Here is a 23,617-nt window from a genome sequence, read left to right as displayed (position 1 = left end):
GGGGCCCATACACTTAGCCGATTTTTGGCCGATCGATCAAAATCGATCAATCGATTGCAAATCGATTGACCGATTGATCGATTTGCAGCCGATTTCGATCGATTTCAATCGATCTGGCAGGCTGGAAAATCTAGGTCGATCTGTTGAGATTGCTTATCATTTTGCATTGGACCTAATGGAAATCTGATGGCAAAAAATGCCATCAGATCGATTTTCAATAAATTTCAAACTGAAATCTATTGGAAATCTGTTCCTAATAAAAAAATGTTCCTAAACACATCAGATAGATAAGAAATCTATCTGATGATCTATCTGCTGCTAATCTAACGAGTGTATGGCCACCTTAAGACTGCACCCCTGACAATTATTGCGCCATCAACTAACCAATCTGTACTTCCTATCAAAGCCAGGACAAGGTCCTCCAGCAGCCAAGGCAGAGACACCAAAGTGCGCCCCTCCATCCCTGCCACCCCAACCGTCACACACTGATTGCTATTACACTAAGAGGCCCCTCCCTCCATCCCTCCCACCCCAGCCGTCACACACTGATTGCTATTAGACTAAGAGGTGCCTCAGGGCCCCCAACACCTTAATCTCTAGTTATCTGGCTTGCAGTCAGGGGAGGACTGGGACCTTTTGGCCTGGGGGGAAACACAAATCAGAGGCCCGTTATCGCAGCCCCAGCCAAAATGATGTCTCAATACTAAATAATAATATCAATAATTTGCCTCACCAGGTTTGCACTTTTATTTAGCTTTCCTGTATAAGAAGAAGACACAGACACCCAGCACTAGGGGAAAAGGGAAACAAAGGTGAATGAGAGAGGGCTGGTGCCAACCAAGAGGGCTTCTGAGCATTTTTCAAATCGACAGTGATTTGAAAATTGCTTGGCTAATGTTACCCTATGAGCGTGTTCTCACAGCAGTGTTCTGATTTTTTAAAAATCGCAAACACACTGCATGTAGCATTTTTTAGAGCAATTCATTCAAAAATCGCTTCACAAAATCGCAAATTGCTAGCGATTGCTATTGTGATTTTGGCGTGTACTAGCCCAGAGAGAGAAGGAGTGGAGAGATACTGAGAATAGCCTGAGATGGAGCAGAGAACTTATCTGTACACATCACACAGAGGCTACTTGCCTGTAATAGGACTCCTGTCCCTGCTGGTCTCTCACACAAGTCAGAAAGCAGCCCTCCTGGAGTCTAGGGACTGTCAAAAACTTTTCAACTTTTTTAACACCTTATCCAGGGGCGTAACTAGAAATCACTGGGCCCCCCTGAGAAAATTTGGATGGGGCCCCCCATAGGTACCAAATAATTGTAATGGGGCAGCGTTTCACTATAAAATAATTGTAATGGGGCAGTGTTTCACTATAAAATAATAAATGCACCAGAAATTCATCGTAAAGTGGGCAGCATTTCACTGTAAAATAATCGTAAAGTGGGCAACATTTCACCAGAAATTAATCGTTAAGTGGGTAAAGTGGGCAGCCCGCCATAAAATAATCGTAAATAGGGCAGCATTTCACCATAAAATAATCATAAAGTGGGCAGCATTTCACCATAAAATAATCATAAAGTGGGCATCATTTCACCATAAAATACTCGTAAAGTGGGCAGCATTTCACCATAAAATAATCGTAAAGTGGGCAGCAGTCACCAGAAAATCGCAATGTGGGCAGCAGTCACCAGAAAATCGTACAGTAGGCAGCAGTCACCAGAAAATCGTACAGTGGGCAGCAGTCACCAGAAAATCGTACAGTAGGCAGCAGTCACCAGAAAATCGTACAGTAGGCAGCAGTCACCAGAAAATCGTACAGTAGGCAGCAGGCACCAGAAAATCGTACAGTAGGCAGCAGTCACCAGAAAATCGTACAGTGGGCAGCAGGCACCAGAAAATAATATAGTGGGCAGCAGTCACCAGAAAATCGTACAGTAGGCAGCAGTCACCAGAAAATCGTACAGTGGGCAGCAGTCACCAGAAAATCGTACAGTGGGCAGCAGTCACCAGAAAATCGTACAGTGGGCAGCAGTCACCAGAAAATCGTACAGTGGGCAGCAGTCACCAGAAAATCGTACAGTGGGCAGCAGTCACCAGAAAATCGTACAGTGGGCAGCGTTCACCAGAAAATCGTACAGTTGGCAGCAGTCACCAGAAAATCGTACAGTTGGCAGCAGTCACCAGAAAATCGTACAGTGGGCAGCAGTCACCAGAAAATCGTACAGTGAGCAGCAGTCACCAGAAAATCGCAATGTGGGCAGCGTTCACCAGAAAATCGTACAGTGGGCAGCAGTCGCCAGAAAATCGTACAGTTGGCAGCAGTCAACAGAAAATCGCAATGAGGGCAGTGTTTACCAGAAAATCGTACAGTGAGCAGCAGTCACCAGAAAATCGCAATGTGGGCAGCGTTCACCAGAAAATCGTACAGTTGGCAGCAGTCAACAGAAAATCGCAATGTGGGCAGCGTTCATCAGAAAATTGTACAGTGGGCAGCGCTCACCAGAAAATCGTACAGTGGGCAGCGCTCACCAGAAAATCGTACAGTGGGCAGCGCTCACCAGAAAATCGTACAGTGGGCAGCGCTCACCAGAAAATCGTACAGTGGGCAGCGTTCACCAGAAAATCGTACAGTGGGCAGCGCTCACCAGAAAATCGTACAGTGGGCAGCGCTCACCAGAAAATCGTACAGTGGGCAGCAGTCACCAGAAAATCGCAATGTGGGCAGCGTTCACCAGAAAATCGTACAGTTGGCAGCAGTCAACAGAAAATCGCAATGTGGGCAGCGTTCATCAGAAAATTGTACAGTGGGCAGCGCTCACCAGAAAATCGTACAGTGGGCAGCGCTCACCAGAAAATCGTACAGTGGGCAGCGCTCACCAGAAAATCGTACAGTGGGCAGCGCTCACCAGAAAATCGTACAGTGGGCAGCGTTCACCAGAAAATCGTACAGTGGGCAGCGCTCACCAGAAAATCGTACAGTGGGCAGCGCTCACCAGAAAATCGTACAGTGGGCAGCAGTCACCAGAACATCGTACAGTGGGCAGCATTCACCAGAAAAATCGCAATGTGGGCAGCGTTCACCAGAAAATCGTACAGTGGGCAGCAGTCACCAGAAAATCGTACAGTGGGCAGCAGACACCTGAAAATCGTAATGTGGGCAGCAGTCACCAGAAAAATCGCAATGTGGGCAGCAGTCACCAGAAAATCGTACAGTGGGCAGCGTTCACCAGAAAATCGTACAGTGGGCAGCAGTCACCAGAAAATCGTACAGTGGGCAGCAGTCACCAGAAAATCGTACAGTGGGCAGCGCTCACCAGAAAATCGTACAGTGGGCAGCGCTCACCAGAAAATCGTACAGTGGGCAGCGCTCACCAGAAAATCGTACAGTGGGCAGCGCTCACCAGAAAATCGTACAGTGGGCAGCAGTCACCAGAAAATCGTACAGTGGGCAGCATTCACCAGAAAAATCGCAATGTGGGCAGCAGTCACCAGAAAATCGTACAGTCGGTCGGCAGCAGTCAACAGAAAATCGCAATTCCCTTGGGCTGGCCCGGGTCAGAATTGTATTATGTGGGGGTGGCAACTGGCAACAACAAGAAGTACACAATCAAAATGTATAAAAAACCTTGCCTGGCGAGTGGCGACCTGGACCCGACCTGATCCCTCCGAGTCTGACTCCTCCTCCAGTCAGCCCAGCAGAAGGCTCCCTCTGACAGCAAGGCTTCTCCTCAGCAGATCAGTGAGCTGAGCGGGAATAGCTGATGGCTCCAGGCGGGGGGCGAAGTCAAGTCAAGTGAAGTCCCGACTCCCAACTCCCAGCCAAATAGCGTGAACACGCTCATGCAGCACGCTGCCTGCACGCAGCCTGCACGCAGCCACGCACCAGGGCACGCACGCCACGGCCATGCCGCCTCAGCCCGATTGGTTACTTGAATTACAAGGGGAGGATGGAGGCAGACCGATGCAAGCCGTGCATCTTTATTCATCAGCCTCTGCTCCGCCCATGCAGTAAGTCTGTCTTGTCTGACTATAACAGGGGGGTGGGCTGGGGGCTGGCTATTGAGCGGCCGTGGTAAACATCGCGCGTACAGCTCACTACTGTAACTATTCACTGCGGTCTGCACAATTGTCCTGTGCTCGCACGCGCCGCCGGCCCTAAGTACTTGGTATCTGAACGGCCCGGGGGGCAATTGCCTCCCGTCCCCCCGGGTCAGTCCGCGCCTGCTTGCAGTCACTGTCATGTATCCTCTTTTCTTATTTCTCTCTGCTTCAAACACAATAGGCATACCTCCCAACTTTTTGAGATGAGAAAAAGGGACACTTAAGCCACGCCCCTGCCACACCCCTGGCCACGCCCTCACCACGCCTCTAGTCACGCATACCATAAAGATTTCATAAGAAAAATATATTGTTTTATAATTCAAACCACATTGGTCCTTTCAATCCTGGTTCATTTTACTTCATAGTAACATTTTAAAATTAGTATTATATCAATTTAAAGGTTGGGAATAAAGTTTAAAGTCAAACACATTTTTAGTATAGAAATATATGTATTTACATGGAAAGAGGGACAAAGTCCTGAAAGAGGGACAAATGAGGGTGAAAGAGGGACAGAGGGACAGGGATCCCAAAAAGGGACTGTCCCTCCGAAAAAGGGACAGTTGGGAGCTATGACAATAGGGGAATGATAGCTGAGTGAGTTGTACGCCCCCCTCCTACACAGCGCCCTGAGGCTGGAGTCTCTCTCGCCTCTGCCCCGCCCTGCGCCCCTCCTACACTGCGCCCTGAGGCTGGAGCCTCTCTCGCCTCTGCCTCAGCCCGGCGCCCCTCCTACACTGCGCCCTGAGGCTGGAGCCTCTCTTGCCTCTGCCTCGGCCCGGTGCCCCCTCCTACACTGCGCCCTGAGGCTGGAGCCTCTCTTGCCTCTGCTCCTCCCTGCGCCCCCCTCCTACACTGTACCCTGAGGCTGGAGCTTCTCTTGCCTCTGCCCCACAATGCGCCCCTCCTACACTGTGCCCTGAGGCTGGAGCCTCTCTCGCCTCTGCCCCGCCCTGCGCCCCTCCTACACTGCGCCCTGAGGCTGGAGCCTCTCTTGCCTCTGCTCCACCCTGCGCCCCCTCCTACACTGCACCCTGAGGCTGGAGCCTCTCTTGCCTCTGCCTCAACCTGCGCCCCTCCTACACTGCGCCCTAAGGCTGGAGCCTCTCTTGCCTCTGCCCCAACCTGCGCCCCTCCTACACTGCGCCCTGAGGCTGGAGCCTCTCTCCCCTCTGCCTCGGCCCGGCCCTGCTTCCTATCCATCACAACCAATGATAAAAAAACATTTTCCGATAAAACCGGACAAAATTGCCATGGCACGATCAATTTTAGAATCGTTCGTAGTCGATTGGGAACATCAACAGAGTTTATTTTCTCTCAATCCGATCACAACTGTCTTATTCTTCACTAAAAATTGCACCATTAGTGGCCACCCTGAGGCTCTTTTCACACTGGGATGTTTCCATTGCGTTGCGTTACCGTTTTTTTTTGTACCGCAGGGTAACGCTAAAGCAATAAAAGCCAATGGGACACTTCAGATCGGAGGCGATGTGGTGGGAGCTTCCGATCTGACGCAAAAGCATCAGCATGTTACCATTCAACATCTGCGGTGACTGGAAGTCATGTAAGTCAATGGTGACGCCCATGTCCTAAAATTTTTCGCGTTCGTGTTGCTGTGTGCGTGAGCGGAGGCTTATTTTTTCAATACACTTCCATGCAATTCGTATTTCGGCCACAGGAAGTGGGAGATAGAGAACCTCACTTATAGCTTGGCTTCCTGCCAAAAGTTACCGCGCATTACAACCAGTATTTTTAAAGGCTGTTTACTGCATTGCGGTGCCGTGCGATCATTCGAAAGCACCGCATCCAAAATGCCGGATACTGGTGTGAAACCGGCCTGATCCAATGTTATAAACATTGAAAACCACTTCTGGCAGGAGTAACTCTGCGGAAGTCCTAGCGTTTCTCTGTGCAGACGGTCTGTGTGTAGATGACGTCCCTTTAGGGGTGACTCGCACAGTTGGTGGATACATTGACCATCCGTTGCATTGCCATTGGGACTGGACCTCAGGGCATCATGTTTTCCAGTCCATTTCCAATCCATGCTCTAGATTGTAAGCTCGCAAGGGCAGGGACCTCCCCCTATTGTCGCTTTGATAAACAATTTATGCAGTGCTTTGCATTGAGCGTTAACGCACTTAACATGCTGCATATCCTGCAATTGCTACTACCCTTAATCACAATCGCACTAGTGTGGTCCCCCCAACTCACTCTCATTGGCAAATCGGCGATCCCAGAATGCTGCAAAAATCGCCCTAGTACGCCCTAGGCCTAAATGCTTAGCAATTCATTGACCATCTCTGACGGCTGCGCGGATATAGAATGAGAATGTTATGGCAGTTTATTATGTTTTTGTAACAGACCCAATCAAAATGCAGCTGCTCTCAGTATGGATTGGTCCAGCTCCCAGCTGCATACAAAATGCAATAAAATTCACACCAAGGTGGAAAAATTAGCATCACTGAGGGCTCGTTTACACTAAGGGCGTGCCTGTACCATTTTTGGGGCCTTTTTGCTATAATGGAAGGTATAGGAAGAGCGCTGAACACTCACAAACCCGCTTTATGCAGCGATTGCGTTAGCGTTTTTTAGAGTACATTGTATTTATACTTTTCCGGGTCAAAGAGTTAACTTTATTTGCGTCAGGGAGTGAATGACAAAACTGCTCTGGAAAAAGCACTTAGAAAAGCGCTTTTACAAAAAAATGCAGCGCACAGTGGCGTGCCAGGAGGCGGGAAGACACCCGCTGTACAAAAACACAGAACGCTTGCGTTTGTGATTACAATTTTAGATGTGAACGAGGCCTAACGGTATGTTTTTGCCGCTGTTTTAAGATTCTGCTGGCTAGTCACATGATTACCCTTCTGAGCCACTGTGGCCACCACCTCTGTCTGATTTCCCATAATCCCTTGCTACCAGGGTTATTGCAAAGTTGCCATGTTTTGCCCTATATCGGCAGTCCCCCTTCTGCAGATCTGGCCACCCACCTACTGCTATTTGTAGCATGAAGCCTGCAGAGGCTGGGCTGCCCCTCTCATCTATATTTAAACCTGTTTTACAGGGCAGCATGCATGGTGGGCTGCGTGCCAGCGGGGGGGGGGGGGGTACAGGCTCGGACAGGTGGTGCTGCGGCGCTTGCGTGACTGTATTTTATTATTTGCACACTTGGAATGTGAGTCTCTCCTCCCCAAATACAGAAAATAAAGTCCAGACTTCAGCGAAAATCCGAAGATGTATCGTCTGACGTAACGGAGAAGGCGGGCGGGAAGGGGTTAAGCGCGTACGGACGGAACACGTGGCGGGGCGAGCAGCTGTCCCGTGTCCCGGCGTTGGGTAATACAGAATCCTCGCTCAGCATAATTTGTTTACCATCCTCCTCCACAAATCAAACCTGTGTATATTATCATACAGCCCTGACATACCGCAGGATATGGAACGCAGGGGCGGACATACGGCCGTGCAGGCCGTGCCGCCGCACGAGGGCCCCTGAAGTTCCGTTTTCTTCAGGGGCCCATGGCATTAAGTACTTTTTTTTTTTTTTTTAATATTTTTTTTTTTTTTATTATTTTATTCCCGGGGGCCCCCCGACTCCTATCCTCCCTCCCTCCCTCACCTCGGGGGCCCCCTCCCGATATGCGCGGCGGGAGAGCGAGCGAGCGGCAAATGCAGGAAGGGCTCTCCAGGCATCCGCTAGAGGCCCAGCCGCTTGGTCTCCAATATGTCTCCAGTTGGAGACATATTGGAGACTCAGCGGCTGGGCCTCTAGCGGATGCCTGGAGAGCCCTGAAGACTTCCTGCATTTGCCGCTCACTCTCCCGCCGCGCATATCGGGAGGGGGCCCCCCGAGGTGAGGAAGGAAGGGAGGGAGGGAGGATAGGAGTCGGGCCCCCCACCCGGATAGCTACCCACCCGGCTACCTACCCACCCGGCTACCTACCTACCCACCCGACTACCTAACCACCCACCAGGCTTCCTACCTACCTACCCACCCGGCTACCTACCCACCCACCAGGCTTCCTACCTAACCACCCACCCAACTACCTAACCACCCACCCGGCTACCTACCCACCCGGCTACCTACCCACCCACCAGGCTTCCTACCTAACCACCCACTCAACTACCTAACCACCCACCCGGCTACCTACCCACCCGGCTACCTACCCACCCGGCTACCTACCTACCTACCCGGCTACCTACCTAACCACCCACCCGGCTACCTACCTAACCACCCACCCGGCTACCTACCGGGCTAGTTACCAACCCACCCACCAGGCTACCTACCCACCCACCCGGCTACCCGGCTACCTACCTAACCACCCACCCGGCTACCTACCTAACCACCCACCTGGCTACCTACCTAACCACCCACCCGGCTACCTACCGGGCTAGTTACCAACCCACCCACCAGGTTACCTACCCACCCACCAGGCTACCTACCTACCCACCCACCAGGCTACCTACCCACCCACCAGGCTTCCTACCTACCCACCCGGCTACCTACCTACCCACCAGGCTACCTACCCACCCACCAGGCTACCTACCTACCCACCCACCAGGCTACCTACCCACCCACCAGGCTTCCTACCTACCCACCCGGCTACCTACCTACCCACCCGGCTACCTACCCACCCACCAGGCTTCCTACCTACCCACCCGGCTACCTACCTAACCACCCACCCGGCTACCTACCTACCCACCCACCCGGCTACCCACCCACCAGGCTTCCTACCTAACCACCCACCCGGCTACCTACCGGGCTAGTTACCAGCCCACCCACCAGGCTACCTACCCACCCACCCGGCTACCCACGCACCCACCAGGCTACCTACCTACCCACCCACCGGGCTACCTACCTACCTACCGGGCTAGTTACCCACCCACCCACCAGGCTACCTACCCACCCGGCTACCTACCCACCCACCCACCAGGCTACCTACCCACCCACCCACCAGGCTACCAACCCACCCACTCAACCAGGCTACCAACCCACCCACCCACTCACCCACCCACTAGGCTACCTATCCACCCAACCACCCATGGGAGCTGCGCGCCGGATGGAGGCTGGGACAGGAGGTCTGCTGCTGCAGGTGAGTAAATGTTTTTGTTTTATTTATATTAGCAGGTGTATGTTCTGGGCAGGTCTGCCACATGATTGCATGTATTTTCTTCGCAAATCTGCCGACATGATTGCATGTATTTTCTGGGCATATCTGCCGACTTGATTGCATGTATTTTCTGGGCATATCTGCCGACTTGTTTGCACGTATTTTCTGGGCATATCTGCCGACTTGTTTGCACGTATTTTCTGGGCATATCTGCCGACTTGATTGCACGTATTTTCTGGGCATATCTGCCGACTTGATTGCACGTATTTTCTGGGCATATCTGCCGACTTGATTGCACATATTTTCTGGGCATATCTGCCGACATGATTGCACGTATTTTCTGGGCATATCTGCCGACATGATTGCACGTATTTTCTGGGCATATATGTGTATTTTCTTGAGAAAACCTGCACAATTATGTGAATTTTCTGGGGAAAGGGTCACCAAAACTTGGGCCCACTGTCTTTGCGTTGCACTTTTCAAGGGAACCTGAGGTGAGAATAATATTGAGGCTGCCATATTTCTCTCCTTTTAAGCAATACCAGTTGCCTGGCTGCCGTGCTGGTCCTCTGCCTCTTATTCTTTCAACCATAGACCCTGAACAAGCATGCAGCAGGTCAGGGGTTTCTGACAATATTGTCAGAACTGAGAAGATTAGCTGCATGCTTGTTGCTGGTGTAATTCAGTTTATTACTGCAGCCAAATAGATCAGCAGGGCCGCCAGGCAACTAGTATTGTTTAAAAGGAAATAAACCCTCACCCCGGGTTCGCTTTAAGTTACAGTTAGCTCCGCCCTCATCCGGTCATTGCCACGCCCATTTTTTTGCCGCGGCGCTACGCGCCGCAGGTTCTGTCCACTAATTTTTGCCGCGGCGCGCTTAGCGCGCCGCAGGTTGTAGCCACGCCCATATTTTGCCGCGGCGCACTACGCGCGCCGCAGGTCATAGGGGGCCCACAATTACAATTTTGCACAGGGGCCCACTGCTGGCTGTGTCCGCCACTGATGGAACGCAAGGCTGACACTCTACAGGCAACAACAGTTTGGAGATGACAGAATGGAAAACTACACTTACACACATCAAGCGATGGGAGGCTTGTATTACTTGTACGGGAATAGCAGGGAGGTCATTATAAGTAAAAGGGCCTCATTGCAAAATCATTACAGGGCCCCATCACTCTCTTCCCTCCAAGAGCCACTCGGGTGCTCTTGGCCGCGGGAGTGCCTTGCAGGAGGCGCGTGGCACAGAGCCGCGTATCCAGCATTGGAGGGGTACACCAGAGGCGTGGTGGAGGGCAGGATGAGGGCGAGGGACCAGAAAGACTTCAGGGTATGGTAGAAGCTCCAGGTAAGTAAATGGAAATTATTTTTTTTCACTTTAAGTTTCCTTTAAAGCCCCGCCCACTGTGCACAGGAAGCCCTGCCCACCACCCACAGGAAGCTCCTCCCCTCTGGGACACTTTGGAGTAAAAAGGTCCCATACAGGAAGTGTAACCATCCCTGCAGTTGTGTGGCAGCAGGTAAGATGGTCTCTCCCTGACAGCAGTGACCTCCCCCTCCCCCTTCATTCATAGTGACCTGTCCCTTAACCTTGCACCCACAGTGACCTCTCCTTCCACCTAGGACCCATACTGACCTCTCCCTCCCCAGCATTAGCACTGCAGCACAGCCTCTACACGCGTGTGTCCCACTATGCCGAGCCGGGGACCAGGCGAGTGAGATGATGAACTTGAAAAAGCGGAGGATGAACCTCTGCGAAACGCGTTGTTTTAAATAAATTTATACCCAATAGTACTTTCAGTACGTGTATCTTATGTGCTGCGGCGGGATTTACCCCGCAGCAGCTTCCCCGATATTCCTTATGGCCCGCACTAGCGAGCGTCCTGGTTGTTGTGGTAACTGGCTCCGGAGGATCCTGGGACGTGACGTCACATCCGCCTGTGCGAGTGAGAGCCTGGTCCCCGGCTCGGCATAGTGGGACACACGCGTGTAGAGGCTGAGACCTGTCTAGCAGAAGTACCGTTGGTGTCTATAGTCAGCTCAAAGCTCCCCTCTCTTTTTATGTTTTTTTTCCTATGCTGAAGAGGAGTGATGGTGAGTTATATACAGCTATAGCATGGGTATCACACAGACTATGTCCTCTGGACCCCATTCATCCTCCTATAGTGTGCATCAAGCTACCTCGTGATCAGGCCATTTCAAGACTTTTTGCTGCCTGCGGCAAACTTGTAAGGATGCGACCCCCTCTCCTCCCCATGATTTGGAAACTATCGCATAGCACCTGATAATTTACTCTGCTTCATTTAATGTTCTCACATGGCATGCTGCAGCTCAACACAATAGCACACTGGCTGTGAGTCTGTGACAAACTGCTCACCCTCAGTCAGTCCATTCCTCCTCTCCTCCTCAGTCAGGACAGCAGTGTCACCTCCTCCCTTCTGCTGTGCAAGTTAAATGAAACGCTGCTGCTCTCCTGCCTCCCCCCTCCTCATTCACTGTCAGACTCCTCACACAGCACAACAAGCTGCTTTTCACCAATGCTGCTCTCCTGCCTCCCCCCTCCTCACTCACTGTCAGACTCCTCACACAGCACAACAAGCTGCTTTTCCCCAATGATGCTCTCCTGCCTCCACCCTCCTCATTCACTGTCAGACTCCTCACACAGCACATCAAGCTGCTTTTCCTCAATGCTGCTCTCCTGCCTCCCCCCTCCTCACTCACTGTCAGACTCCTCACACAGCACAACAAGCTGCTTTTGCCCAATGATGCTCTCCTGCCTCCACCCTCCTCACTCACTGTCAGACTCCTCACACAGCACATCAAGCTGCTTTTCCCCAATGCTGCTCTCCTGCCTCCCCCCTCCTCACTCACTGTCAGAATCCTCACACAGCACAACAAGCTGCTTTTCCCCAATGACATAGCTTCTCCTCCTGCTCTGACTGCATGCTGTTAGTGTAAACACAGTACAAACATGCTGCCCCTGTAATCTCTTCGTCTGATGCAAAGGTTTCACCTTGCTTCATGAGAGAACCGGCCCTGCTCGTGATCAGACACCCCAAATGACCAACTGGTACACCTGACGCCCCAACATTGCTGTCCTGTTTTTATAACTCCACTCCCAACACCCCAAACCCACCACCTTGACCTCTGACTCTAAGTTGATGAAAAGGTCCTCTGACAACCCAACATCTGCACCATGATTCTGACATAAGGGTCAGGTCCTTTCTAGGACCCCCTCCCCCATCTGGAGTATTTTTGGCAGAGTCCTGTGTTACAGTAACACACCATAATGACCCTTATACAACCCACTTTTTTCTCTTAGGCGATATTATCACACCTTATCAATGAAATGCCTTTTAAAGTGGACCTGAACTCAGAACTTCCTCTCTGCTGTAAAATATAAGCAACAGCATAATAACCTTTAAAGAAAAAACATTCTTTGTTACAGATGATACAAATCCTGCAATAAATCTTCAGTGTGTCTACCTCCTGCTTTCATGGAAGCAGGCATAGGGTTTACATCCTGTGTTTACAAATTAGCTGCCCTGCCCAGGCAGAGGAGATTCCTGTGCTGACACAGCTGAGAGATCAAATTACAGTTGTGATTAGTCACACTTGTGATTAGTCACATGAGGAGGAATTACACTGGCTAAACTCTCTAAATACATACAGGGTGTATTTCTCTCTGTTCTCCTTCTGTCCTGTGCGAGAGTTCAGATGCACTTTAAGCCACCAGCAAGCAAGAAAATACTCAGAATAATATTGATAGTACTTTTTTCACCTACTTTTTGGTACTTTTTCTATTGCAGAGTGTTGAAGGATATTTTAAACAGAAGATGTAAAATTATCTCCTAGGAGAAAACTTAGGAGAAAAATAAATTGAATAAAGGCCCTTGTGGCTAATTCAAATGAGCCAAGTTGTGAAGGAGACTTTTACCTGGCTGTGGTACATGTCTACACAACCAGCTAAGGCTAGGTGCACACATAGCAGAAACGCTAGCGTTGCGAAAACTGCTGCGTTTTCACCGCTAATGGAGGTCTATGGGCCGCAGGAAAAAACGCATATGCGTTTTCTATGCGTTTTAAAAATTGCGTTTTTAAAAATGCAGGTTTTGATGCATAATATTCATAAATGCATAAAAAAATGCACATGAATGAAAATCAATGGGAATGCATTGGTATGCGTTTTTCATGCGTTTTCCATGCATTTTATATGCGGTTTTCCCCAAAAATATATATTTTTTATGCTGTATTTCCACTTCCTGTTGTCTTCCTAGTGATTTGCATAAATGGAAATATAAAAACTCATGAAAAACGCATACAAAACGCATATGCCTTTTGTATATGTGGTCCGCAAACGCATTGAAACGCACACAAAAAGCATGAAAAACGCACATAACATTAACATAAAACATGACATAAAACGCTGCCTTTCACGTTATGTTATGTGTGCACCCAGGGCCGGAGCTACCATAGGAAAAAATGGGCAATTGCCCCAGGGCCCCAGAGCCTGTAGGGGCCCCCTAGGTGTCCCTCCTCCATCTTAACTGTTGCTCCCCAGGGACTCTGCAGAGTCTGTTAAGTTGGGAGGTGATTGGGGGAGGGTCAGCAGCCAGCTCAGGGGCCCAGGAGGGTAATTTGGCTGCAACAAATGGCCTCTAATGACGCTTTTTGGTCAGGGGTGGGGGGTGTCTGTTGAGGGGCCCCCAGGCTAATTTTGCCCTAGGGCCCAATTGTTACTTGAACCGGCCCTGTGTGCACCTAGTGTGAGAGTTGTTAGTAGCTGAACTGAACAGCCCTATGATTGCAGCTGGAGACTTGCACCTGCTGCAGACCTCTGATGCACATGGACCTTATGCCTCTCTGACCCCTCCACAGACCTTCCCTCACTCAGACTCCTGGGTGTCAGTGGGACTCACGTCATACTTGGTGTCGGTGACACGGAGATGCAGGGCTCTCTTCCTCAAGCTCCGAGAGGTGCAGCACTGCGCATAGAGGAGAATGGAGCAGAGTCCAGCCAACAGTGACCTCCAGCTGGGTCCATAGTCCACCATCCTGAATCGGGAGCTCTGGACACAAGAGGGAATGGGCTTCTTTATATGAGACTAGGAGAAGGCATCAGATGCAATCTCCAAGGGAGAACATGGAGTCGTGGTCCAGCGATAGATCCTTGGAGGTCACAATGTGTGACATTGGCAGATATATCCATCCATAATGCAATAGGCCAGCAGGTGTCCCTTGTATCTAGCCTGAATGCAGGTGGAGGACCTCTTTCCACCGGTTAGAGGTTTTTCTTGGGTTCTCTGCTGTCTAATCTGTACACTTTATACAATTCAATATAACTAGTAAATATGTTTATGATCCTCTTTAATAAGTCACGTTTATGGGGTCACCTGTGGCCGGTTAAATATCAGTGTGACCCTTTAGCTGGTCAATAAGGTCTTCTGCTAAGTCAAGTTTTTTGGTACTGTATATTACTAGTCTGTAAACTTTTTAAAGCCCTCAGTGGTCAATAAAGTTTATCTTCTTCAGTTGGCCGCCAGTAAGGTTTCTGGAGTCACCAATTACAGCTTAGTAAAGAAATGTAGATATTCTGTAGTCAATAAAGTTTTTGTAATCTTCTTCAGTTGGCCAGTAAGGTCTCTTGGGTCGCCAAATCCAAGGTAGTAAAGAAACGTGGATCTTCTGTGGTTGATAAAGCTCTTATGATCTCGTTTAGTTGGTCAGGAAGGTCTCTGTGGTTACCTATTCCAGGACAGTAAAGAAGTGTGGATCTTCTATGGTTGATAAAGCGCTTATGATCTTGTTAAGTTGGTCAGGGAGGTCTCTGGGGTCACCTAATCCAGGGTAGTAAAGAAACGTAGATCTTCTGTGGTTGGTAAAGCTCTTATGATCCCCTTTAGTTGGTCAGGAAGGTCTCTGGAGTCACCTATTTTAGGACAGTAAAGACATGTGGATCTTCTGTGGTCGGTAAAGTTTATGTAATCCCGTTTAGTTGGTTGGTAAGGTCTCTGGATCATCTGTAGTTGATAGGTGGCAATTCTAAGGTCCTCAGTAGCTGGTGAGTAGCACTTAAGTGGTCCCTATAGCTAGTTAGTAAAGGCTCAGAGATATCCTTTAGCTTTTAAGGGTCCTTCTTCTGATTAGCATGCTATAGTAACTCAGCACAGGCTGCTATCCGAGGCCAGTCTCTGTCCCCACTTGTGTTCCTTGGAAAATTGTGTCCTTGGAAATGTGAACACTGGAAAAAATGTGTATCTCCTCGGCAGCTGGGACACATCTGTCTTCTGGGTTCATTCAAACTCAAGCTCAGAGCCAGAACTGAGCGGTGTCTGGGAGGGGTTTATCTGCAGGCACAGCCCCCCTCCTCATATGTCCTGGCCAGGGGGGGCTGCAAGGGGTCTTCAGCTTCTCAGCAGCTCCAGCTCTCAGCAACAGGTCAATGCACAATAACTTTTCTTACATGATCCATTTCTTCCACCTGGTTGCATTGAAAGCCGGGGGAGTTGTTGCCAAATCTATATCTGGTGGTCTTGTCCAATATTAGAGGACTGTTAGTATAAATCTTATGCCTAAATTCAGAAGATATCCACAGTGCTATACAGAGTACATAGTCATGTCACTGACTGTCCTCAGAGGAGCTCACAATCTAATCCTACCATAGTCATAGTCTAATGTCCTACCATATTATTATTATGTATTTATATAGCACTGACATCTTCTGCAGCACATTACAGAGTACATAGTCATGTCACTGACTGTCCTCAGAGGAGCTCACAATCTAATCCTACCATAGTCATAGTCTAATGTCCTACCATATTATTATTATGTATTTACATAGCACTGACATCTTCTGCAGCACTTTACAGAGTACATAGTCATGTCACTGACTGTCCCCAGAGGAGCTCACAATCTAATCCTACCATAGTCATAGTCTAATGTCCTACCATATTATTATTATGTATTTATATAGCACTGACATCTTCTGCAGCACATTACAGAGTACATAGTCATGTCAGTGACTGTCCTCAGAGGAGCTCACAATCTAATCCTACCATAGTCATAGTCTAATGTCCTCCCATATTATTATTATGTATTTATATAGCACTGACATCTCCTGCAGCACATTGCAGAGTACATAGTCATGTCACTGACTGTCCTCAGAGGAGCTCACAATCTAATCCTTACCTTAGTCATAGTCTAATGCCCCACCATATTATTATTATGTATTTATATAGCACTGACATCTTCTGCAGCACTTTACAGAGTACATAGTCATGTCATTACTAAAATCAAAATAATATCAGCGCAACCAGAGTCACTAATATATGGAAATATGTATATCGCAGCCAAAGTCCAACACTTCAGTACAGCGTTTAAATCAATGTAGAATAAAACACTTCAGCGCAGATTCACTTATGTCCACCACCAAGAGCACCATAAAAACAGATGCGCTTACCAGATCCTTACAGACCTTAACTACAGGGTCTGTAATATGGCTATATGAGGTCAGCAGCAGGTGTCTTCGCAGCCGGCCTCCTCTCCAGATAGATATAACAATTCAAATCCTCACATGCAGAGTTTCATCAAATTTGAAGCATGCAAAGAAACAATACACATCTAAGCGTATCTATAGGGATTTTAATAGCTCAATAAAAACAGCATAAAAAGTTTTAAAAGCCACTCACATCTGGGCCCTTGTTACAGGGACCCACAATGAAAACAGCACAAAAGATCATAGGACGCCGTCCAGCCACACGTCCGCCTCGCCCCAACCGGTTTCACTGTCAAAAGTTTCATCAGGGGCCCCTGTAAGGATCTGGTAAGCGCATCTGTTTTTATGGTGCTCTTGGTGGTGGACATAAGTGAATCTGCGCTGAAGTGTTTTATTCTACATAGTCATGTCACTGACTGTCCTCAGAGGCGCTCACACTCTAATCCTACCATAGTCATAGTCTAATGTCCTACCATATTATTATTATGTATTTATATAGCACTGACATATCCTGCAGCACATTACAGAGTACATAGTCATGTCACTGACTGTCCTCAGAGGAGCTCACAATCGAATCCTACCATAGTCATAGTCTAATGTCCTACCATATTATTATTATTATGTATTTATATAGCACTGACATCTCCTGCAGCACATTACAGAGTACATAGTCATGTCACTGACTGTCCTCAGAGGAGCTCACAATCTAATCCTACCATAGTCATAGTCTAATGTCCTACCATATTATTATTATTATGTATTTATATAGCACTGACATCTCCTGCAGCACATTACAGAGTGCATAGTCATGTCACTGACTGTCCTCAGAGGAGCTCACAATCTAATCCTACCATAGTCATAGTCTAATGTCCTACCATATAATTATTATTATGTATTTATATAGCACTGACATCTCCTGCAGCACATTACAGAGTACATAGTCATGTCACTTACTATGCCTCCGGAGTTTACATTGAAAGGTGCACATTAACTGTACAATATTTTCCTCTCATTTGATCAGAATTTGCAGGATCGTAAGTAATTGAAAATTAATTATCGATTGTTTCCATAAATGTCTCAATTAGTGCACTTTCTCTCTTCATGATCTTAAAATCCAACATTCCAATCGTCACAATCCTGTATTCCAGTCGACCACAGGATAGTTTACTGTTCATTTTCTCCACATACTGGGCCTGATTCACAAAGTGGTGATAACTCAGTTATCACGCCTAAAAGACTTTAGGCGTGATAACCTTTGCACCGCTGAGTTATCACCGCTTTGTGCTCTTTATCGCGCGCAAAGTCCCTCGCGCAAACTTCCGCACGCAGCGCCCATAGGGTTTCATGGGCACATCGCGCGCACCGCAGGAATTTAGCGCGAGTTTCTTCTTATCATGCCTAAACTGAGTTTAGGCGTGATAAAGGGCTTTTCACTGGCGTGCAAACAGTTTGTACCGCTTTGTGAATCAGGCCCACTGTGTGGTTTTCGGTACAATAAAAATATGATCAAATGATTGCATCTGATGATATTGTTGTACTGTTAATGGGTACCTTAATGCTCACCATAGTCATAGTCTAAACGTGCCCCTACATTAGACAATGTATAGGCAGATCGACCAAGAGACACATCTCCTTAGGTTCGATCAGAGAGCGATCTGTCGGTTGTCCATAACCGCAGGATGATTTCCGATCAATTTCAGCATGAAATCTGATGGGAATCGGACTTGTGACGCCGTATCCGCTGCCTTGACAGACCTGTCGCAGTTCCCCTCAATGTAAAACGTAGCCCCCCCTCCCCTGGTGACGCACGCAGTATGCTTTACCTGTCGGTATCCGCTGCTTGCTCCGGGCTCTGTCCTTATGCGCGCGCCCCACTAGGTTGTCGGTGAAAACATGGGCATGTGTGTGATGTCACACATTACACACATGCCGACAACCACATGGGGCATGTGTATGTAGGATGGAGTGCCGAGCTAGTGGCGGACAGGTAAAGCATACCGCGGGGGCAGGGGTGCAGCTAAGGTTTTTGTGGCCCCAAGCGGACTGTAGCGCGCCGCGGCGAAAAATGGGTGTGGCTATCCCGCATAAGTGGGCGTGGCCATGACATGTGGGTGGAGCAGGAGGGCGGATTGGGGCGGGGCTGTTTGCGGGAAAAAAATGGATGTTGGGGTGATTGAGGCGCGCGTAGCGCGCCGAAAGATTGGCGCGGCCATGACATTGTATGGGCGAAGCTTAACCGTAGCACAGCAAATATAGCCAACTATGACCATTAAATAATAAATGCAGCAACAGTTACCCCAGACACCAGAAAATAAAAACGCAATTTGGGCCACATTTCAGCAGAAATCAAACGCAATTAGGGCACATTTTCAGCAGAAATCAAACGCAATTAGGGCACATTTTCAGCCGAAATCAAACGCAATTAGGGCACATTTTCAGCAGAAATCAAACGCAATTAGGGCAGAGTTCAGCAGAAATCAAACGCAATTAGGGCCACATTTTCAGCAGATATCAAACGCATTTAGGGCACAGTTCAGCAGAAATCAATCGCAATTAGGGCCACATTTTCAGCAGATATCAAACGCATTTAGGGCACAGTTCAGCAGAAATCAATCGCAATTAGGGCCACATTTTCAGCAGATATCAAACGCATTTAGGGCACAGTTCAGCAGAAATCAATCGCAATTAGGGCCACATTTTCAGCAGATATCAAACGCATTTAGGGCACAGTTCAGCAGAAATCAATCGCAATTAGGGCCACATTTTCAGCAGATATCAAACGCATTTAGGGCACAGTTCAGCAGAAATCAATCGCAATTAGGGCCACATTTTCAGCAGATATCAAACGCATTTAGGGCGCAGTTCAGCAGAAATCAATCGCAATTAGGGCCACATTTTCAGCAGATATCAAACGCATTTAGGGCGCAGTTCAGCAGAAATCAATCGCAATTAGGGCCACATTTTCAGCAGATATCAAACGCATTTAGGGCGCAGTTTAGCAGAAATCAATCGCAATTAGGGCCACATTTTCAGCAGATATCAAACGCATTTAGGGCACAGTTCAGCAGAAATCAATCGCAATTAGGGCCACATTTTCAGCAGATATCAAACGCATTTAGGGCACAGTTCAGCAGAAATCAATCGCAATTAGGGCCACATTTTCAGCAGATATCAAACGCATTTAGGGCACAGTTCAGCAGAAATCAATCGCAATTAGGGCCACATTTTCAGCAGATATCAAACGCATTTAGGGCACAGTTCAGCAGAAATCAATCGCAATTAGGGCCACATTTTCAGCAGATATCAAACGCATTTAGGGCACAGTTCAGCAGAAATCAATCGCAATTAGGGCCACATTTTCAGCAGATATCAAACGCATTTAGGGCACAGTTCAGCAGAAATCAATCGCAATTAGGGCCACATTTTCAGCAGATATCAAACGCATTTAGGGTACAGTTCAGCAGAAATCAATCGCAATTAGGGCCACATTTTCAGCAGATATCAAACGCATTTAGGGCACAGTTCAGCAGAAATCAATCGCAATTAGGGCCACATTTTCAGCAGATATCAAACGCATTTAGGGCACAGTTCAGCAGAAATCAATCGCAATTAGGGCCACATTTTCAGCAGATATCAAACGCATTTAGGGCACAGTTCAGCAGAAATCAATCGCAATTAGGGCCACATTTTCAGCAGATATCAAACGCATTTAGGGCACAGTTCAGCAGAAATCAATCGCAATTAGGGCCACATTTTCAGCAGATATCAAACGCATTTAGGGCACAGTTCAGCAGAAATCAATCGCAATTAGGGCCACATTTTCAGCAGATATCAAACGCATTTAGGGCGCAGTTCAGCAGAAATCAATCGCAATTAGGGCCACATTTTCAGCAGATATCAAACGCATTTAGGGCGCAGTTCAGCAGAAATCAATCGCAATTAGGGCCACATTTTCAGCAGATATCAAACGCATTTAGGGCGCAGTTTAGCAGAAATCAATCGCAATTAGGGCCACATTTTCAGCAGATATCAAACGCATTTAGGGCACAGTTCAGCAGAAATCAATCGCAATTAGGGCCACATTTTCAGCAGATATCAAACGCATTTAGGGCACAGTTCAGCAGAAATCAATCGCAATTAGGGCCACATTTTCAGCAGATATCAAACGCATTTAGGGCACAGTTCAGCAGAAATCAATCGCAATTAGGGCCACATTTTCAGCAGATATCAAACGCATTTAGGGCACAGTTCAGCAGAAATCAATCGCAATTAGGGCCACATTTTCAGCAGATATCAAACGCATTTAGGGCACAGTTCAGCAGAAATCAATCGCAATTAGGGCCACATTTTCAGCAGATATCAAACGCATTTAGGGCACAGTTCAGCAGAAATCAATCGCAATTAGGGCCACATTTTCAGCAGATATCAAACGCATTTAGGGTACAGTTCAGCAGAAATCAATCGCAATTAGGGCCACATTTTCAGCAGATATCAAACGCATTTAGGGCACAGTTCAGCAGAAATCAATCGCAATTAGGGCCACATTTTCAGCAGATATCAAACGCATTTAGGGCACAGTTCAGCAGAAATCAATCGCAATTAGGGCCACATTTTCAGCAGATATCAAACGCATTTAGGGCGCAGTTCAGCAGAAATCAATCGCAATTAGGGCCACATTTTCAGCAGATATCAAACGCATTTAGGGCGCAGTTCAGCAGAAATCAATCGCAATTAGGGCCACATTTTCAGCAGATATCAAACGCATTTAGGGCACAGTTCAGCAGAAATCAATCGCAATTAGGGCCACATTTTCAGCAGATATCAAACGCATTTAGGGCACAGTTCAGCAGAAATCAATCGCAATTAGGGCCACATTTTCAGCAGATATCAAACGCATTTAGGGCACAGTTCAGCAGAAATCAATCGCAATTAGGGCCACATTTTCAGCGGATATCAAACGCATTTAGGGCACAGTTCAGCAGAAATCAATCGCAATTAGGGCCACATCAGCAAATTCGCAATTAGGGCTGCGGCTGCAAAAAGAAAAGAATTTACTCACCTGGCAGGCTGGCACTGGCAGAAGTCTTCTCTCCCTGGTCTCCTCTCCCGGCCGGCTTCTCAGGCGCGCAGTTCCCACGGAGCTCCCTCCCTGGCTTCCTCCTCCAATCTCCCGCGCTGATTCATGCAGGGCTACGGGTCGGGAAGATGGCCACCCGAAGCCCTGTACTGGAGACATAGTCTCCAGAGCAGGGCTTCGGCGGCGGCCATATTCCTGTAGCCCTGCTCTGCTCTGCCAGCCCGGCGGGGCTGCGGGGAAAAAGTGACGTCACGCCGACGTCACGGAGCCGCCGAGGCCCCTAAGATTGTGAGGCCCCAAGCGACCGCTTGGTTCGCTTTATGCCTCGCGGCGCCCCTGCGCGGGGGGAACATTTTACACTAGAGGGAACAGCGCCGGGGGTTCTGTCGCTAGTCTCTATATCGCCGCACATCTAATCAAGAATGTTAGCCCTTAACCACTTAAAAAAACCTGTAACTAAAAAAAAAGTTCCCTTGGGGGGTACTCACCTCGGGTGGGGGAAGCCTCTGGATCCTATCGAGGCTTCTCCCGTCCTCCTCGGCCCCACGGTGGTTTCGCTGTGCCCTTCCGAACAGCGGGGATGTAAATATTTACCTTCCCGGCTCCAGCGGGGGCGCTGTTGCGGCTCTCAGCTCGGGGATAGGCGGAAATAGCCGATCGCTGTCGGGCCGCTTTACTGCGCAGGTGCAAGTCTCCTGCGCCTGACCTGCGCAGTAGAGCGGACCCGACAGAGATCGGCTATTTTCGCCTATCTCTGAGCTGAGAGCCGCAACAGCGCCCCCACTGGAGCCAGGAAAGGTAAATAAATCAGCGCTTGTCAGGCTCGTTGAGGGAGGATTGCCGGACACTTCGGGGGAGCCAGCGCTGGACTGCCTGCAGCTACAGGGGAGGGGGAAGCCTCATTGGGATCCTGAGGCTTCCCCCTCCCGCGGTGAGTACCCCCCTGGGGGAACTTTTTTTTAGTACATGACTTTAAGGACCACAGGCTTTTCAACCCCCCAACCCCCCCTAGTGACCAGGCTATTTTTTTTTTTTTTTTACAAATTAGGGCTCTGCAACTTTAATGGCTTGCTGCAGAGCCAAACAACTGAGCACACAAATGAATCCCCCCTACATTTTCTGCCCACCATCAGAGATTTCTGTTGGTGGGCTCTGGTCGCTGCTGCAGAGCTTATTTATTTTATTTTTTAAGTGTGTTTTTTAATTTTTTTTTATACATTTCTGTATTTTACTATTTTTTTTTTTTTTTATCCCTGATCCCTCCCTCCCCCCACCAGCCAATCACAGTGATCAGCTCTCACAGGCATCAGCCTATGAGAGCCGATCGCTCTCTGAGCCTCACCAGAGGACAGCCAAGTGACACGGCTGTCCCCAGTACAGCGCTGCCGTAGATCGCAGTGCTGTACAATGTAAATAGATGGCGGTTTCGCTGCCTGTCTCCTAGCGGCTATTGCTGCTGGGAGACTGATGATGGGGCGGAGCACGATCCCCAGCAAAACACTGCCCAAGTACTTTACACCAGTTGGAGTTAGGCGGTCCTGGGGCTGCCGCCACGTTTACGCCAAGTGGTGTGAGGTGGTCTTAACCACTGGAGGACTGCAGTGTTAACCCCCCCCCCCCCCCCCTCCCCGTGACCAGGCTATTTTATGCTAAATTGGCCACTACAGCTTTAAGGCCTAGCTGCAGGGCTGCACAACTCAGCACACACGTGATTCCCCCTTTTCTCTCCACCAACAGGGCTCTCTATTGGTGGGGTCTGATCGCCCCCCAGATGTTTGTTTGTTTTTGTTTATTTGTATTTTTTTTTTTTAGAAAAAAATGTTTTTTGTTTTTTTTTAAACTAT

At 48.6% G+C, this 23,617-nt stretch overlaps 1 protein-coding gene across 1 annotated transcript in view; it reads right to left on the bottom strand.

The window, feature by feature from the left end:
• WFDC1 (WAP four-disulfide core domain 1) overlaps positions 1 to 15,490 on the bottom strand; it is a 58,702-nt gene extending 43,212 nt beyond the window's left edge. The window contains exon 1 of the mRNA XM_068260803.1: positions 14,121 to 15,490. Coding sequence (XP_068116904.1) covers positions 14,121 to 14,255 — 135 coding nt within the window. The 5' untranslated portion in view covers positions 14,256 to 15,490. The remainder of the gene's footprint in view (positions 1 to 14,120) is intronic.
• Between the last annotated feature and the right edge of the window lie 8,127 nt (positions 15,491 to 23,617).

The sequence above is a fragment of the Hyperolius riggenbachi genome, chromosome 11 (genome assembly GCF_040937935.1).
Source record: "Hyperolius riggenbachi isolate aHypRig1 chromosome 11, aHypRig1.pri, whole genome shotgun sequence".
Taxonomy (NCBI): Eukaryota; Metazoa; Chordata; class Amphibia; order Anura; family Hyperoliidae; genus Hyperolius; species Hyperolius riggenbachi.
Note: the sequence above shows the minus strand (reverse complement) of the source record. Positions and strands in the feature narration are given on the sequence as shown.